Genomic DNA, 17,824 nt, shown 5'->3' on the forward strand with positions numbered 1-17,824 from the left:
TAGCATTCAGCAACTTGAAGGATTTTCTGTTATAAATTAATCTAAACAACATTAACTGTGGCGTATTATGCGGCCTTAAATGATGTTCTTTGTGTCTTGCCCATCAAAGTAGCAAAATGTCTTTCCTTTTGTAGCTAAAAGCTGATACATGACAGCCAATTTCAGAATTTGTTGTTCTTTTATCACATGAGCAAGCATGGAAACAATCTTCAGTTGAGTATGTTAGATGTATTTTCATACAACCTAGGGAAAATAATCAGAGTAAATGTCTGTTTTGTTCAATAGCTTTGTGTTCATGGTCAGGTTTTAGGAGGTTTTTTTATTTGAATTACTTGGAAAAGCAAAATATCTTGAAAGACGTATTAATGGGATTTTTCCACGTTGTTGAGTCTCATTGTTCCATGTCAGACTGCTTGAGAAACTTCAATGTCTTATTAAATGTTGAATTTTATTCCTAGTTATTTAAGAAGTTGCTAAGTCTCTTTTGTAAAACAGCTCTATATATTTCCTTTGGCACCTTTTTTTTTCTTTAAAAGAAATTGGAATTGATACATACTTAGCAAGCATGGTTTAGCAGTGACTGAACAGGGCTTTGTTCTCCCATAGGGAAAACTTACACTCCAGGCCTTCCTAAGAGATGCCCTGGAAATACTGTTTATGCTTCCACAGTGGTGATAATGATTCTGCTGTGGCTTGTTTTCACACTGTTGCTTATCACAGAACTGCTGACATTTCTTGCAGTCCAGTTTTTCCAGTGCTGCTCTCTGTTGCTCATAATTTTACAGGCTTTTGTGACACTGAGCTGGGGCTACCCAGCCCAGCCAGCACCACTCCCTCGGGTCCTCTTGCTGTTTTCACAAATACTGGTCCTGCTTGGTCAGGTCTGAGTCTGACTGTGTGGCTTTTTCAGTCAGGTTTTTTTGGGTCTGGTTTGGCTTCACATGTGCCATCTCCCACATGTGGCAGCAGCTACATTTTTAAAAAAAGCATTTCAGGGATCTGCTTTGGTACTGGTGGCTGACAGTTCTGCTGAGGTCACCTGGTGCTGTGCATCAGGATTGTGTCCCTCTGCTGCTCTGAGGAAAACCACAGCCTTGGGCCAGAGAGAAACTCCATGTCTCTCCTAAATCAGCAGTGGGAGAGACTGCATGGAGCTCTGCCCGTGCTGGTAGGTACCATCTCTGTTGCTGCTGATCCAGATTAGAATCAGAATGGTTTGGGATGGAAGGGACCTTAAAGACCATCCACTTCCTATCTCCTGCCATGGACAGGGACACCTTCCCCTAGACCAGGCTGCTCCAAGCCCCATCCAACCTGGCCTTAAAAACTTCCAGGGATAAGGCAGCCACAGCTTCTCTGGGCAACCTGTGTGCCCACAATGGCTGTTGTACCACTCTTGCACCCAGTTACTCACCTGACAGAGCTGAGAGAGATCAGAGAACTGATTTATTTTATAAATCCTTTTAAGCACTTTCAACACCTTCCCTGGGGAGAGGAGAATGAGCAGCTGAGGGCAGGAACCACTTAACCCCCCACAGCTGGGTTCCTTCAGCCATCTCTGCTGCTGCAAGATTAAGTGAGAAGTAACACCTGCTACCACCTCTGTGCAGTCATTTAAAATCGTGGCTCTTTTGATAGAGATAGTGTTTTTACTGGCCATTGAGAGCTGGTGAAGCACAGCACTGACACAAAGGGTCACAGCTGGCTGGGCTGGGTTTACACAGCACCTGTGTGGGAATGTCACTGTAGGAGGAAAAGGAAAACAAGGTGGGAAGGTCAAGAGGCCACAGGTGCTGGTTTCATGGAGCAATTGATGCTGACTCCAGTACAGGTGATGAGCATTTCTGACTGCCTGGGATGCTGGCTAAGCATTGCCCAGAGAAAAACATAATAGGAGACATAGAGCAAACAAGTTAAGAGTCAACCAGCCACACACAGGAATCAGCTCTGGAAAATACAAATCACATTATTTTAACCAGATGGTTAAACTGGGCTGGGTGCACAGAAGAGGGCTTGGAGTGCCACAGCAAATGGGTACAAACCACTCGTGCTGCTCTCCTGGATGGGGGGTGCAGTGTCCAGCAGCAGGGACAGGATCAGGGATCAGTGTCCAGGATCAGTGATGGATCTTTGCCCAGGCATTTAGGCAGTGGGTCTCCTACAGCCCCTCTCCTCAGCATGCAGAAAGATGCAAGGCATCTTCTGTGCCTGCACCATGCTGCCCCTTCGTAGCTCCACTCTGAAACACCACCTGACAGCAGGAAACAAGAGGGACATTTGTCCAGGAATCAACCATTACTTCAGTTGCACATGTTTGCCCACAGCTGAAAGGAAGGGGAGAGCTTTAGGATCCCTTCCCTTGACTTGTGCTTATGCTAAAACTTTGAGAATGGGGAACAAAATTTAAAAATGCATATTATTAAAAGGAGGTATATTCATGTTAGTTTGTGCTTGGGTGGAAGTGAGTGTTGTATCAGAGGGACCTCAATAACTGGAACAGTCACTCCTCACTCTGTTGAGCTGACTACTAAAATGGAGAAACAGATAGGATTGATTGCTTTTTGGAGGGTTTTTTCCCCCTGAAGAAAGGAGAAAAGTATTTACTTGTGAAGGAAGCTGGGAACTGGAAGGGGAAGACTTTTCCCATCAGCCCAGTGCAGCAGAGCAGGGAGCTGGGTTGGTTTGCACAAGTAGCCACAACTCAAAAACTGAATTTTATTCCCCACCTGATTTCAGCTACACAGAAGTAAGTCACTCATGGTTAAACACCTTGCCCAGAGCCACATCTGTGTTGCCCCAGGGGAAAGAGAGGCTGCTGGTCATGGCCTGTGCTACCAGCCAGCATAGACTGGCTCTGTGTGCTCCGTGCCCCCGTAGGTGGCGTGTCCTGAGCCCTGGGGCAGCAACAGCCACTTCAAGGATTTCTTGCCATGCTCTTGCTGCCTTCTCAGAATTATTAGAAAGAAAACAAGGATTCCACCTGGAAAGAAAAGAATGGCAGTTATTCACAGAGGGAAAGGTAAAGTGTCAGGTGATGTTTACTCTAAGGCTTCTCAACTCAGGTATTCTCTTCTGAAAAAATAAGTTTTTTTTTTTTCTTCTACATATTCTGTCCCTCTCCAAAAAAGAGGGGGGGAAAGGTTCCACTAGCACTAATAACACTCAGCTTCAGCAGTTCAGCTTAACTCTGAAAGGAATAACGGCAAGTTTTAGTGAAATCATTCAGTAACTTGCTTTCCTACTCCCATTTACTCTACTCTCTGGAACTGTTTTCCACTTGGCATCTTATTCACTGCAGACCCCACCAAAAGGATCTTGTTGAGAAATCAGTTTCCTCTGTGCAGCACTCACAGTGAAGCACAAGACATAACTAAGCTAGATTAACTCTGAGTCTAGACTGAGATCAGGGCTGTCAGGAAAAATTACTTTGGGATTGGGCATAGACATGGAAGTAATTGGCAAATCTCAAGTAGTGTGACATTCTGTTCGTTTGTCTCTGGCAGAAGCATCATCAGAGAAAATTGATCTGAACAGAAGAGCACAAATCTGTCGCTGTGATGCAATATGGCCAGACAAATCCACCCAAATTTCAGTTGTGTGAGCAGACAGCCTCATGGTAAACACTTGATCTGTGAGACCAGCCGTGAAAAACTCACGGGTTCCTGCGTGGGCTGCTTCCTTTCCCCCTCTGCAGCAAGCTCTGGGAGAGGCAGGAATGCTGTTCCCTGACCCTCAGACTTGTTTATCACAAATGCTGGTTAATGAGCCATTGTCCCTCTCTGGGCAGTCTTTTCATATCCTTCAGTTTAATCTACTTTTTCAAATTAATACTCGCTTCAGATGGCATCTGTTTCGGCAGATTTTTGGACAACAGCCTGGCATGAGGGGATAGGGGTCAGTGGAGGACCTTTCTCATGGCTCCAAGCCACAGCTTGTGAGAACCACCCTCGTCTGCTCCCCCAGGCATTCCAGCCCCATGGAGAGAGCAGTCAGAGGGTGCTGCTAGAGCTCCTGCAGACCCTGCTGTCCTTGTCCCCTCCTCAGCTGCCAAGAGACAAGTGTGATGAGAACGCTGCTTTCTTGTGAAGCAGCTCTGCTGTGTCTTGTTCACTGTGGGGAGGAACACATGCATTTAATCTTTCCTCCCTCTCCTTTTAACAACAGCCAGCCAAGTGGAGAATGGGTCTTCAGGAAGTACTTAAAATACACTTGAAACACTGAAACTGTTATTGGATATTCTTTATCCTCTGATGGCTTACTCATCTCTATGACTTGGCTCTCTTGACACAAGGTTCTCATCTCTGGTAGTATAAGTGGTATTTAGGGATTTCTCTTCATCTCTCTGGGCACAGGAGAGAGATTCCTCCTCCCAGCTTCCTCATCTGCCCTTTTTGCAATCCACAGCACTAATAGTTGCTCATTTTCATCATAACTCTCTGATTAAACCTCTCCCCAACTTTGATTAAAAATGAGATAACTCTATTTTTCCCTTTCCTAAGACTAAAAATGCATATTCATTGTTTTGGAATGATTATTCATGGTGCAGCTTCCCAGTTGAAAAGCTCATCCACTCATTAGCTTACCCTAGTGAGCTATTTTACAGCAGGTGGCATCTGGAGGGATGCTCCCCACTCTCAGCCACTCCTGACTCTTGGATACAAGGAACATTTGGCATCAACGCAACCAACACTGTATGAGCCAGCAGCTCCCCATTCTGCTGGATGCTGTGGCATGACTTAAGGCAGGAATGCTTTCAGGAAACAAAGTCTCATAGCAAAAGGAAATTGTCATTTTTCCTACTTTTGTGCAGCCAAGGAATCCCTGCTTGAGGGTCCATACACATCCCTGCTTCCCAGGGACAAACAACAAGCATTCAGCACTGTGCCACCTTCCTTCAGAGCAGGGAAAGGACTGCCACTGGCAATGAAAGCAGCCAGAAGGACTTCCATTAGAAATCCTGCTTTCCAGAAACACAGAATACACCACCCAGGAGTGCTTGGTTCAACACAGCTACAGAGGGGTTTTAGCAGAGGCCAGAGAGGACCCAGACTGACCTGCTGAGAAGGTGGCCAGGACAATGACGGTGGCAGGGGTCAGCTGGCAGGAGTCCCCTGCCTTGTACAGGAAGAGCTCCATGCAGTAGGTGGGCTCCACGCTGCCCCTGGGGCAGAAGGCATCGGGAGGGCACTTCACTGGCTTCACATCTGGGCTCTGCCCAAGAGAAGAAGTAACTCAGCACCAGCAAACTGCAGAAGGTAACCAGGGCAAAGGGAGGTAACATTTTATCATTAGGGGGGGGGGGAAATAAATAAAGGAATGAGCCTGCCATCATTTAATTCAGCCTCGTCCGGCCCTGCACTGTTAGAGAGTGGGGAAGAGCAGAAGGTGTTGTTACACAGCAAGTCCCTACCTCAAACCCCCTCATTAAATGCACACACCATCCCCTCGTGCCCCAGTCAGAGCAGGCACAAAGCCACACTCCAGGCACACAGCCACACTCCTGGAGTCATCATTTTAATCATCTCCCTGCATCTCAGCCCTGTCTGTGTTTAAGAGAAAGGAAGCTCAGATTACAAGAAAAAAGAAAGCGTTAATTGAAGTGTATTTAGTTTGTCTTGGGACAGCTCTGGCTAGCACAGGCTGTCCCCAGCTGGTGGGGACTCACAGGGCAGTAGTGGTTTTCTGGGCACAGCTCACAGCTCTCCTTGCCCCGCTGTAGCTGGTACTCTCCTGTCCTGCAGGCCTTGCATCTGTTGTCACTGGGGCCTTTGAATGTACCTAAACAGCAAATAAGCACAATATGAAGGTCTGAGACTAAACCCCAGGATCTCTGCAATTGCATATGCATGGATCAGCTTTCAGAGCCACGGGGAGAAAGAGCATTAAGTGCTCATGTGCATAACAAAAGCTGAGCCTGGACTTTGGTCCTGGTTCCGTGGCAAAGGGTCAGAATGGAACAACCAGGGATAGAGGGACTAAAGAATATTTGGGGTCAGACCTTGGCAAACAGAGTAGTGTGAGTAGGAGTACATGGGAGAGGGGTTTAGCAGTGAGTTCTGGCTTTAATGTAGGGGAAGATGGGAGCTGGAGGTCAGCAGTGTTTCATCCTCTCCAATTCTGGATTCAAACACCTTTTCCAGCTCTTTGAAACTTGCTGAGCAGACTTCAAAGCACAGCTCAGTTTCCCAAGCTTTGTGGGAGAGACAGGTCACAGAAGTTCCAAGTCTCAAAGTGGTAAAATGCTTTCCTGCACGTTTGAAATGCATCTTGGCTGTGAGACACCCCTGGGGCTGTGTCCAGACTGGAGGCTGGCCACTGCCATGGGGGTGGCCGGAGTGCTGTGCCAGCGCCCTGCCCAGCCCTGCCGGCTCACCTGCGGCAGCCTGGCATTGTTTCAGACAGCACAGGAAGGAGGGAGCACGGCCATGTCCCTCACATCCCCTCCCCGTGTCCCTTTGCCCCAGGCTGCTCCTGCAGAACATCCATCTCTGACAGCAAGGCTGTGCTTTTCTCAGCAAAGGCACCACCACCGACAGAGATGCTTTTTGCTGGAACTGTTACCCAGCTGTGGGTTTGGGCTCCCTGGCATGCCAGGGACCAGCACAGCTCCAAGGCATTAACCAGCCTGGCGGGAAGGTCTGGCACAGGCACAGCCTCCGCCAGCACCCAGCCACAGCTCCCGGCACCATCCCTGACTGCCGGGGCACAGCTCTGCTCGGCAGGGCACCTGCAGCCCCGGGGCCAGATGAGAAGAGTCTGGCATGAGCCGCTGGAGCTGGAGCCGTGCTCCCGGCGGGCTCCCTCCCGCTGCAGTTACCTGGCGGGCAGGACTCGCACGCCTCCGACGCCTCCCGAGGAGCCTCCTGCCCCCCGGGACAGGGCAGACAGGCCGAGCAGCTGCTGGTGCTGGCAGGGGAGAGGAGGCAGGACACGCTGTAGGATGAGCATTTCCAAGACCAGCCCAGCCCACCAAAGCCAGTTCTTGCAAGCTGGAGTCTCCAGGAACCAGGAACCATTGCCGTTTTGTGGGCGTCTGTCTCCAGTGCAGTTTCTCACACAGAACCACAGAATGGTCTGGGTTGGAAGGGACCTTAAAGATCATCTCACTCCAACCCCCATGCCATGGTCAGGGACACTTGACCAGGTTGCTTCAAGCCCCTTCCTACAGCTGAAATGGCAGGTGACTTGTCTTCGGGCACTGCACTGGTGGTTCCAGCTCAGTGGCTAAAAGAAACGCCCCCATCCCTGTCCATCTGAGATCCTGCACCCCAGGAGGCTCCTTACTTGCAAAACGATCCTGGCTGGCAAGGCAGACAAAAAGCTGCATTTTGCTTGGAGCTAAAATAGCCTGAAAAAGAGAAAGAAGGGTAAGGCTTCATGATCCTGCCTCCACATCTCTGCCCCACATCATTGGGAATATGCTCATGTCCATTTTACAAACAACCAAACAACTCCCCACAAAATGCTTCAAGTGGCATTTCAGGTCATTTGGGGTTATGTTTGTCAAAAGCTCTGAAAGAGCAGTGAAAGTTCCCTGCTGCCCTCTGCCATGTTGAGGAATGCATGGAGGGCTCTGGCAGATTCCCCTGGTGAATCTCACATCACTCAAAACCATGCCAAGGAGACAGAGAAATCTGTCACCCTTGCCAGCACCACAGGCTGAACTGGAATGAAGCTGGAACAGGTGATTCCGGTGCCAACTCCCAAGTTATTCAGCTGGAGCAGGTCTCTGGCCAGGGGAAACCTCTCTGGTCACCCCAGCCCTTCCAGGCCTTCCCCCACCCCAGGAAGTCTGGGGTGCGTCGTCTTCCCTGCAAAAGGAAGGACACAAGACCCACTAGCCAAGATGCAGCAGAGCCTCCCTCCCTGCACCACGAGGAGCAGGATGGGCAGGAGGACATGTACAGACCCTTCCCAAAGCACAAAAAGGCCAGCAGGACCCAACTTGTGAGTCCCACCACACCACTAGGAAAGCTGAGAGAGCAGCACTTGGGAATTCAGGTGGGTTTGGAGGTGCCTGATGATGCACTGGTGATGATGAAGGTGCCTGAATATGGTCACTGCCCAGATGGGACAGAGTTAAGGTTCAGAGAGGAGCTGGACGTGGTGTGGGTTAAGATCTGCCTGAAACCTGGATTTGCACCAGGCAGCAGAGGCTGTGGCAGAGCAGGATGAAACCAAACCCACCTCCCCTCTCCCTGCAAGGAAAAAGGAATTTTTTACATTTATACTTGCAGGATTTAGGGGCCAACCCCACAGACTCCCCTGTTGTCTAACACAGTGTTTAAATCTGCTGAGTAAAGGGGGTGACAGACCCCATTGCTGTCACCAGTCAGATTTTGTTCCCCAAACTCAGCAGTGACAGCCAAGGTTTAGGTACAGCCCAGCAGCTCGGTGGGTGGATTTTCAAAGGAACAGTTGTGCATGTCCAAGCAGGACCCCATTTTGGGTGCAGAGGAGCTGCTGCACTGCATGTGTTAATTAGGGTTTTGCATAAGTAAGTGCTGTTCTGTTCTGCACATGCTGTTACCCCATCTGCAAACACATTGCACCAGGCTTGAGTGGCATTAGCCAGGTGCAAAGCAGGTCCTTTTTAAAACCCCAGTTTTAATGTGTGGAAAATAAGGAGAGTATTACACTTAATATTCAGACTGCAGAAGATTGCCTAAATGAAAACAAAGATGCTTTACACTCATTTTTGCTATCAGAAATAGAGAATATTTTGTTTCCTGACAACGCTTCCCCCCCCGTGCTAAAACTGAATTTCATAAAACTTTTTTCCTGACTTTCATTGCAGAGTTAGCATTAACTTGTTGCAAAAACAAGCATGGCTGAGATCTGCTCTTTTCATTTTAATAACAACAGAATAGGGAACAATCTGCTGGGCTATTTTTAGCCTGTTTACCCTTCAGTGCTTTTAAGTTACCTGGTAATTGCATCTGCCCCTGGGAAAAAGCATCATGTGATGAAAATGCATTTGGGTTGAACACAGACCAAAGCCTACCTTGCTCACAGGCTCTGCAGGCTGCAGCCCCGGACTCATTAGCAAAATGTCCTGGTGGGCAGGGAAGACACACAGTGCTCCTTGGGAAGCTGGGAGGGAAGGGAGCAGAGTGGAACACAATTTTAGGTCACCCAAGCCTCTATCGACTTGGAGAAGACATGTCACTGACTAGTCTGGAAATAGAGAAATTATGAAAAAGGAGTTCAGGCAGAAAAACATCGGTTTGAACTCACCTGTATGTTAAAGGTCCACTAAAAACCCGAAGTTCTCTGTATTACTAACATTAGAGATGCCCTTTGCCTGTGGGCAATATGGAAAGAGACCATCTGAATTGAAGGTCTTTAAAAATATGCTGTGGTCAGACCTAAAACCTTTGGCTTAAGTCAGACTCTTAAATTCACTCTTGAAAATGGAATAGGGAAGGTGTTTGCTGTTCAGCATCCATTTCAAAAGGAGCTGCTCCATTGCTGGGAATCAGGAGTTGAAAAAAGGACTTAAACCACAGGCAGTAACCTGTGAGAGCCCCGACCTTAAACAGCAGGGACTGTGGGAAAAGGGGAGCAATATGTCAGACCTCCAGGAGGAGGGGGAGGAAATGAGGCAAAGGCAGGGAAAAAGGAAGCTCTTACATTCATCACTAACAGAGCCAAATCCCCCTCAATTCCTTATCAAAGGAATTTGATAACATACTCAGAGATGCTTTGGAGGAAAACAAGGACATGCTCTTTAATTCCTTCAGAAACTGTAAGGCTGCATGAGATTTGCAGGGAAAAAAAAAAAAAAAACACCAAAAACCAACAAACCAAAACCCCAAAACCAACTGGAAATATAGCAAATGCTTTGCTGAAAACAAACCAACACAGGGCCTGCAGCAGCCAGAGCTGCTCAAAGCTGCAGGGAGGCCAAATTCTCCAAGTACCACAGAAATGTTAAATAGCCCCATCGAAGCCCTGAAGCCCAGGCAGCCACCAGGAGATGGCCAGGCACACACTGCACCCCCAAGGTCCCCTCCAGATCCCCCCACTTTTGGTCCCTGCTCTGGGACACACCAGCCCAGCACTGCTGCCTGACCCTCTCTGGTCCCTGGCCCTCTCCCACATGCCATGAGCAGCAGCTCTGTGTGCCCTGGAGACTGCTCCTGGCTGCTTTTTACAGCAATTTGGGGGTACATTTTTAAGGCAGGTCCTCACAGCACAAACTGCAAGGGCAGAGCATGGAGGGGAGCACAGAGGAAGATCCTGCTGGCACCTCCAAGTCAGGGGCTGCTGCAAACAAACTGCACAGCCAGGTCACCCTTGCTACAGCCCAGGACTGATCCAAAGGAAGCTGCTCTGCAGTGGACACAGTCCTGGGGGGCTCTTGCCACCCCTCCTATCCTTGCTACCCTACAAAGGACACAGCTCACTGTTTGCAGACGTGGATACAGCAAGAGAAAACCGATAGGAGTGGAGAGAGCAGCACATGTACATGTCCCCACATCCAGAGGACACTTGTACAACATCCCTGGATCAGGCAGCCTGGTGGAATTGCAAGACTGGCCTCCTGGCTGGGATGTCTTGTCAGCTTTTCCACACTATATCAGCTGAGGGTACTGCTTTAGATGCCAGCAACTCAAATGTAATGAGATGCCTTGGGGGCAAGAAAACAGGGACTGAGAAAGTTATTGGGCAAAGCAGGGAGATGGAGCCTGTTTGTCAGACATATCCTAGAGGAAAGCTGAGGAGATGAACCCACACCTCACTGCCAAGTGTCTCCCCACCACAAAACAACATGTTCCCTCAGTGCAGACAAAAGGCATGAGGGTAAAAAAGCACAAGCATATCCACACCAAGCTTTCCTGATGAGGAGAATTTAGCCTCTGAGAAACAACCCTGGCAGCCTTTTTCCTACAGCCCAAAGGAAGAGATTTTTCAGGCTGGGAAGTGTTTTGTGGTTTATCATCCAGTCCCCATGCTCAGGGGCTCAGTCACTCACCTGGTGTAGTACCCCTGTGGGCAGGGCAGGCAGGATGGTTCCCCACTTTGGGGCTGGTAGTGGCCTGGTGGGCAGGGGCTGCAGGCACTGGGGTCAATGCACGAGCCCCCTGCGCAGCACGAGCAGCTCAAGGTGCCTAAATTGGGACAAAAAGTCAGGATCAGGATTGCAAGACTTGACTGAAACCCCCATGTCTGCCAGGACAGGTCACTGCCACAAAGGCAGAAGCTTTGGGATGCAGTTCCTCTGGCAAGGCACTCATAGAGGGTAGAAACTGCAATGTTCATGCTGATTAGGCTGCTGTCCACTGTTAGCAAGCTGCAGAGCAGCCATAAGCTGATCTAAGGAGTCAAGGCTATCAGTGTGGAGCTCCAGTAATTAAGCTGACTGCTTTTTCCTTCTTTAATTTGAGGGGCCAGGAAAATTTTCCTTGCTTTCCCTCCAACACACAAAAAAAAAGACACACACAAAAAAGAAGAAACCAATATAGTTCTTTAGATTACTGATAATTTAAGCTTGTAGGAAGCGGAACTGATGAGTAAAGCCCCAGAGTCAAGGATCTGCCTTAAGCAGCAACAGCTTTTCTTTGAGCACAGGTACCATGGCATTCCCAGCAGGCATTCCCAGCATTCCCTCTCTGCTCCGCAAAACCAATCCCAGCCACAAAGAGGAATTGGGTGGGATTTATTGCAGCTGCACCACCAACACAGACAAGAGGAGAAGGCCCTGTCAAATATCCTTCATAAAAGGGAGGTGGGAGATAACTCCTGTCCTCTGAAGATTCACCCTAAAGCATCAGAGCTGCTTTTAAAAAGTGACCTGCAGTGCAGGGAATAAGCAAAAAGTACATGGCTTGTATTCTGGAGAATTATTTTCTTTTTTTGAGAATTTTTTTTGTGGGATGGAGTGGTGGTGTTTGAAACCAGAACCCAACCATGTTACAACAAGTAGCTTCTGGGAAAGGTTATATTATGCATTGCTGACCACAACAGAGGTTGATCAAGTATTTTTTCAAGGCCATGGAAAAAGGCTGTCTCTATAGCAGAGATTCTCTTTCAAACATTTGAGACAGCTGGAAATTGACCTTGTATTCGGCCCTGGAGCCCAAAATGATGTTCTGCCAATAAATCAAACTGTACTCGCCTTACGCTTTGTGCAACAATCTGACTACTTTGTCACCCCACTGGGGAAGCCTCAGAAGGACCAAAACACAGCACAAGGCCAGGAAAGGCCAAGTCTTTGATTTCAGAAGGGTGAAATTAATTAAGTCCCTCTCCTACTGCCCATCCAAGCTTCCAACACAAGAACAAGTGCTGGCTTCACCTCCCCTGACAAATCCCTTTTCCTCTAATGTAGAAGGCAGGAGCAGGGACCCTTACCTTGGGTGGGGACAGTGCCTGGGGGGCAGGGGGCACAGGCTGTCACATTCACTCTGCTGCAGTTGGAGGGCTGGGGGGTGCTGGGGAGCGGAGCTGACGACGGGAGCCCAGGGAATGTGGTCACTCCTGGAGGGGATGCTGGGGCACTGCTGGATGTGGCCGTCAGTGCTGAAGACGCCTGAGAGATGGCCCTGCTGCCAGAGGTGGGGACGGTCCCCGTGGTGGGGGGCAGAGTCTGGGCAGGGGTTTTTGTGCTCAGATCAGCAGATGGAGCTGCTGTGGATGCAGCAGGGTTTGCAGTGGTTGGTGTCAGTCCAGCTGAGAGTGTTGTGGGAGCAGCTGGGGGAGAAGAGGCCGTAGCAGTGGTTACATTGGGAGGTGCTGGGGTGGATGCAACTGGGACCTCGGTGCTAGTTGTACTGGGAAGTGCTGGGGTGGATGCAACTGGGACCTCGGTGCTGGTTGTCTGGCCTAAAGCAATACCTAAGAGAAGAAAAAACATAATTAGTGGCTGAATTATTGTTCTCTCTTTAATAATGGCTTCTCATTTAGGTCTTTATCAACTGTTTAAACCATGTATCCTTGTTTGATGTCCACAAACTCCCCTCTGCTGTGTTCCACTATAGAGCAAGGATCTGAGGCAGCATCTGAGCATGTCTGGCACATGAGAGACTTACCAAGGAATTAAATTAGTGGGTCCATGAGGCCACAAGTAAGTAGATGCCAATGTCTGGGAGGTCTGACTCATGGGTGTGAGAATTGCCTGAAACAGTCCCTTTTGTTAGCTCCTTGAGACTCTTTACTCTGAGATCTCATGACAATCTGATTTAAGATGTTTGTCAAGTAGCTGACTGCTTTATCCCATCTCCCTTAAACAGATCAGCCAAGAAAAGACATGGGCTCAGGGCTTTTTAAAGCTGTTCTGGTGGTACATCCAGTAACCAGAAGGGAACCTGTGGGCCAAGACTTGCTTTAATTCTGAAATGCCTCATCAGAGTGAGGATTGCTGAAATCTGTAGAGAAAGGAGGTGTTACTGCAGCTCAGGCTGTTTTGCTGTGATACAGGGTGGACTGGAACATCATCTGCTGATGGAAAGCAGCAGGTTATTGTTAATTTAGCGGTGTGGTACTAAGCAAAGGAAGAAAAGCAAAACCAAAGCAGGCAGCTCCTGCCCCAGCAGCTGTGCCACCAGCTGGGTTCAGGAACTCAGGGAAGGCAGGGATTTCCTCAATATTTACTGCAACTTCTGAAAACACCCAACCTTTTATAGCACCAGTAGGCAGCTGGAGCTGATACTGTGGGGTGTAAATGCTCTCTCAAGAAGCACTCACCTCCTAAGCCCCCCTGCCAATCCATGCCCAGTGGCACAGAAAACACAAGGACTCCTAGGAAATTGGTTTATGGTTTTCCAGGAGGTCAAAGAGTGCAGCTGACACCCAATAATGGGATGTAGATGAGGAAGGACATGGGCAGGGTGACAGCACAAGCTGTCAGGTGTCAGACCCACATCCCTGCAGCCTTTCCCCCAGCCCTGATTCACCCTCAACCTTTAATTTCTCTCTTAATTTTGTACCCACCATGCAAAGCTGGGCACTGTGGGCACCAGTGCTCAGCACTACCATGGTACAAACATCAACATGCAGACCAAGCTGATGGCAGCTCCTGTTAAAGTTCTGCACCAGGATCAGGACACTGGATAAAAGAGTCTTTATAAAGTTGTGATCACATGGAAGCAGTTTGCTGGGAGTGCTCCCTCCTGTTGTTGACTGCCTGCTTTGTGCCAAAATCCATCTTGGTGTAACTACTGAGAAAAGCAGACGAGCACCCAGCCATCTGGGCCACTGCCTGGGTTTTAAAAAATTTACAGAACAGTCTGAGTTGGAAGGGACCCAGAGGATTGTGGGCTCCAGCTCTTAAAGAGAATGGTCCATATGTGGATCAAACCCACAACCTTGGCATTATTAGCACTGTGCCAATAATGTTCAGCACCAACTGAGCCATATCTCATTTTCTTGCTGCAGCCCTAAAACAGAGACACCAAATCTAAGTGATCATTTTGTAACACACTGGTTTGCCCCAGGCTCAAATTCAAGGGACAGAGGTGCCAGCATTGGTCCAAGGTAGGGAGAGCAGCTCCACGGTGCCCACACAGGACACTGCTGCTGTGGCCAAGCCTCCACCCAGAAACGAGATACACAATTCCCCTCATCCGCCTCCTGTGCCTGAGGGGTTGAAGCCAGTCTGCTTGCTTTTTCCTCACCTCTGGCAACAAACTGAGTCAGTCCTGAGATTTATTAAATGAATCCTAACATAAACACTACCAGTAAGGTAAGGGCAACGTCAAATTCCCAGGGAAAGCCTTTCAGAAGGACCTCTGAGATCAAAGTCTGATCTCCCACAGCTCCCTCCGGACCCCAACAGCTCAACTCTGCCAGCCAGAGACACTGCACAGGTTTCAACAACTTGGACTGCCCATAGCTGGATGAATTTTGCTGTTGTTGGGGGTTTTTTAGTTGAGTATGTTTAATTGATTGGTTGGTTGGTTTTAATGTCAAATGGTAGTGCTCTTAAGAGGAAATTTTTTAAATGGAAAGTAGTTTTCCACAACACGTTACCAAAAGTAGTAAAGTTGTTCGCAAAACTTAAGTAGCCATCAATAACCTTTGGTAGCCAGTACTTCTTAATAATTTAAACAACTTTTGGAGAAAAAAAAAGAAGTCAGAAGGCTGAAAAAAATAGTTTTGAGCACAAATAAAGTGCTTGTGTATTTTACCAGTCATAGTCAGTCACAGGTGTGAAAAAACAGTACTCAAACAACCTCATCTTCATCAGACAAAGCATTTTCTGTCCTGCACTTACACTGTCTGTCATGGAACAGCGATTTTGCTTTCTAGAGCCTTTTTTGTGGGTTTTTTGGGGGTTTTTTTTTGTGTTTTTTTTTTTTTTTTTTTTTTTTTTTTTTTTTTTCTTTAAGGAGCACTGTGAATCACCTGAAGTGTCTCCAGGGGAACTTGAAGGATGTGTTATTTTGCATGCGACGCCTTGGTAGGAACAGGAGCCTTGAGGAAGTCAGGGAAGGATAGAGAGTTGATCTTTCCCAACCTACCACCAGGCATCCCGCTCCTTGGGGTTTAAGGTAAAGCCTCTGCAAATCCTCACTATGCAGACTAATACAGCTCTATGTCTTTTTTTTTTTTTTTTTTTTCTTCTTTTCTTCTTGTAAAAGCAAATTTTTGTAATAACCGCACGCATCCCACTCCCAACACCGCCCGTGTTCAGCACTTCCCTCCTTCCCCCAGCCCTGCCCACGGCCTCACCCCAGGGCGAAGCCCAGGGCTCCCACAGCCCCATTATGGCTTCACCCCGCTCTGTGCTCAGCCAGCGAAGAGACACCCTGTGTCGGGGGGGCTTACCTGTTAAGCACACCATGGGTAAGCTCCACAGCAGAGGACAGAGCCAGGCACTCATTTTTCCCTGAGGAGCAGCACAGCCTGTCGAGAGGCAAGATCAGCAGCTAATGCCCTCACCCAGCTGCTCATTCCCCTCCGCTTTGGTGCCCAATTTTGTCACCTGACTGATCATGCGGCTCAGTCAAGTCATCCTCGCCCCAACAAAGGGGGGTTTATACTGAGAGACTGCAACAGGTCTGAGAGGATACGGCCTCCTGCGAGCAGAGCACCCACCAGGCACCCAGAGGAGCCGATGTGCCCTCGCAGAACTGCAGAAATCCGTGTGAGCAGCGCTCTGGAGGAAGCGATGGGCTCCCGGGAGGGAACGGCCAAGCAGCATGGGAACCCAGCCTGGCTGCGGGCCAGCCCCCCGTGACCTCGTCAAGTGAGAGGATTTCATTTTTTAGACCCACGAGATTTCCTGAGAGAAGAGAAACAAGAAAAACAACCCCAGGAGACTTCCCACTTTAACTGGGGCCAACCACGCTGCAGCCTCTGGTGAGCACAGAGCTTTCCCAACCAGCATTTCACCTCCCCTCCCTCCCCCATTGCCCCCACGGTGTCCAGCTTGATGCATCAAGTTGTTACCAGGATCAAGCTCATAGATCCTGGTGATGATGATTTTGAGGAGAGAGCGTTAAGTTTAATGGGGCCCCACCCCATTTTCCATGTGTTCCAGTGTCTGTACTGCCTGCTGGGCCACCTGAGGACACAGATGTCCCCATGTTTTCCTTACTTTGCAGCCCTGCTTTGAAAGATCCCCCCTTTCCCTCTGCCCCCACTGTTCAGCAATCAGCACTGCCAGGCCCCCACTGTGAGAGGATTTCCTTTAGCACTCAGCAGAATGCCACATCTCACATGTCACCTCTTTGCTCAAATTGAGGGAACTCCTATAGGATTGTGGCTGCTCCACACGCAGCCCCCACAGCTGCACGTTCAGTGAGATCAGGCCCTGTCATGCACTGCTCGTGTCCCTTGTGCTCCAGGATCCTCAATAGGGCCCAACATGACGAGCCAAAAGTAGCCTGCTCTAACACAAACCCTCAGGCTTTCCTTACAGGTGGGGGGTGAATTGACCCAAACTGACCCAGGTGGGGTCAATTTGGGGCCAGTGACACTTTCTTGTCCTCCTGTCTCTGGTAGTATCGGTCTGCCTAACCATCCTGCTTCATGGTAGCCGCATGGAGACAGGGCAGCCTCCTCCACTCTGCTATCCCCAGTTTGGGTGGGCGCAGGTCAGACTGTGACCAGCTGGCTCCTAACACTGTCAGACAGAACCTTAACCTGAACTGATGACTGCCGAAGTGATCACAAGCAAGACATCAGGCTCAGCCCTGGCAGCCCCTCAGAGACCCTGCCCAGCGGCTCTGGACAAGGCAGGGGTGGGTTGAGTGCTGCCCCTTCCCTGCAGGCTGGAGAGCTCTCAACGTGACATTGCTCTGCTTGGCTTTACAGGTTGTGCAAGCCTTTGCACAGATGTTTGATCTCAGTCTGTGTAAAGAACCTGTTCCACCCAGAGCTGTGCAGGGCCATCCACCCCCCAGTGGGCTGAGGCTCTGCAGTGAGAGACAGCTCCTGCAGGAGCAGCATTTGAGGATGGAGCAGCTCTGTGCACTGGTAAAACACTGCCAGCAGTGACCCAGCGAGGTTTATCCTGCTAGGGAAGCTGGCAGCAGACCAGTCCTCTTCATCCCACAAGCTGCACCCCCTGGTTAGTGGGGAGCTTTCCCACACTCCCCAGTCCCACGTCACACATTGGCTGAGCAGCTACAGCACTCATGTACACACTGGAAAAACAGTTCAGAACTGGATGTGGCAGCACTTTCACTGTCAGTTTCAGCCTAACACTTGGAAGAGAAAGGGAAATTGTGCACTAAAGCCCTTCCTGTGCCCTCGGAGCCCCCTTTCTGGGTGAGCTACCAGAGCCCAGGTTAGAGATGAGCCAGGCTGCTTTCCTCTCATCTGTTTAACAACTGGGCAAGCTGGAAATATACTTCTGATGGGGAAAATCTAATGC

General features: G+C 49.2%; 1 protein-coding gene across 2 annotated transcripts; it reads right to left on the reverse strand.

Annotated features, from left to right (window-relative positions):
• Positions 1-2,110: 2,110 nt before the first annotated feature.
• Positions 2,111-16,038, reverse strand: LOC137472937 (multiple epidermal growth factor-like domains protein 9). 2 transcript variants are annotated; one of them, XM_068188475.1, is made up of 9 exons: positions 15,772-16,004; positions 12,358-12,840; positions 10,979-11,114; positions 9,005-9,093; positions 7,285-7,348; positions 6,818-6,906; positions 5,666-5,778; positions 5,055-5,211; positions 2,111-2,980 (listed from the first exon to the last, which is right to left on the reverse strand). In XM_068188475.1, exons 1-9 carry the CDS (start codon positions 15,824-15,826, stop codon positions 2,832-2,834), a joined length of 1,335 nt encoding a protein of 444 aa, XP_068044576.1. In that variant the 5' UTR covers positions 15,827-16,004; the 3' UTR covers positions 2,111-2,831. The 2 variants fall into 2 exon arrangements, with proteins under 2 accessions (XP_068044576.1, XP_068044577.1); XM_068188476.1 differs by lacking the exon at positions 2,111-2,980 and having other exon boundaries at positions 5,061-5,246; positions 15,772-16,038.
• Positions 16,039-17,824: the final 1,786 nt, after the last annotated feature.

The sequence above is a fragment of the Anomalospiza imberbis genome, chromosome 4 (assembly GCF_031753505.1).
Source record: "Anomalospiza imberbis isolate Cuckoo-Finch-1a 21T00152 chromosome 4, ASM3175350v1, whole genome shotgun sequence".
NCBI lineage: Eukaryota > Metazoa > Chordata > Aves > Passeriformes > Viduidae > Anomalospiza > Anomalospiza imberbis.

Excerpts from the sequence above, each read along its gene's own strand:
- LOC137472937 (XM_068188475.1), bottom strand. The coding sequence starts at position 15,826 with ATGAGTGCCTGGCTCTGTCCTCTGCTGTGGAGCTTACCCATGGTGTGC. Across the intron at positions 9,094-10,978 it reads CCACAGGGGTACTACACCAG|CTTCCCAAGGAGCACTGTGT; the intron begins GTGAGTGACTGA and ends CTTCCCTCCCAG. Across the intron at positions 7,349-9,004 it reads CTGCAGAGCCTGTGAGCAAG|GCTATTTTAGCTCCAAGCAA; the intron begins GTAGGCTTTGGT and ends TCTCTTTTTCAG.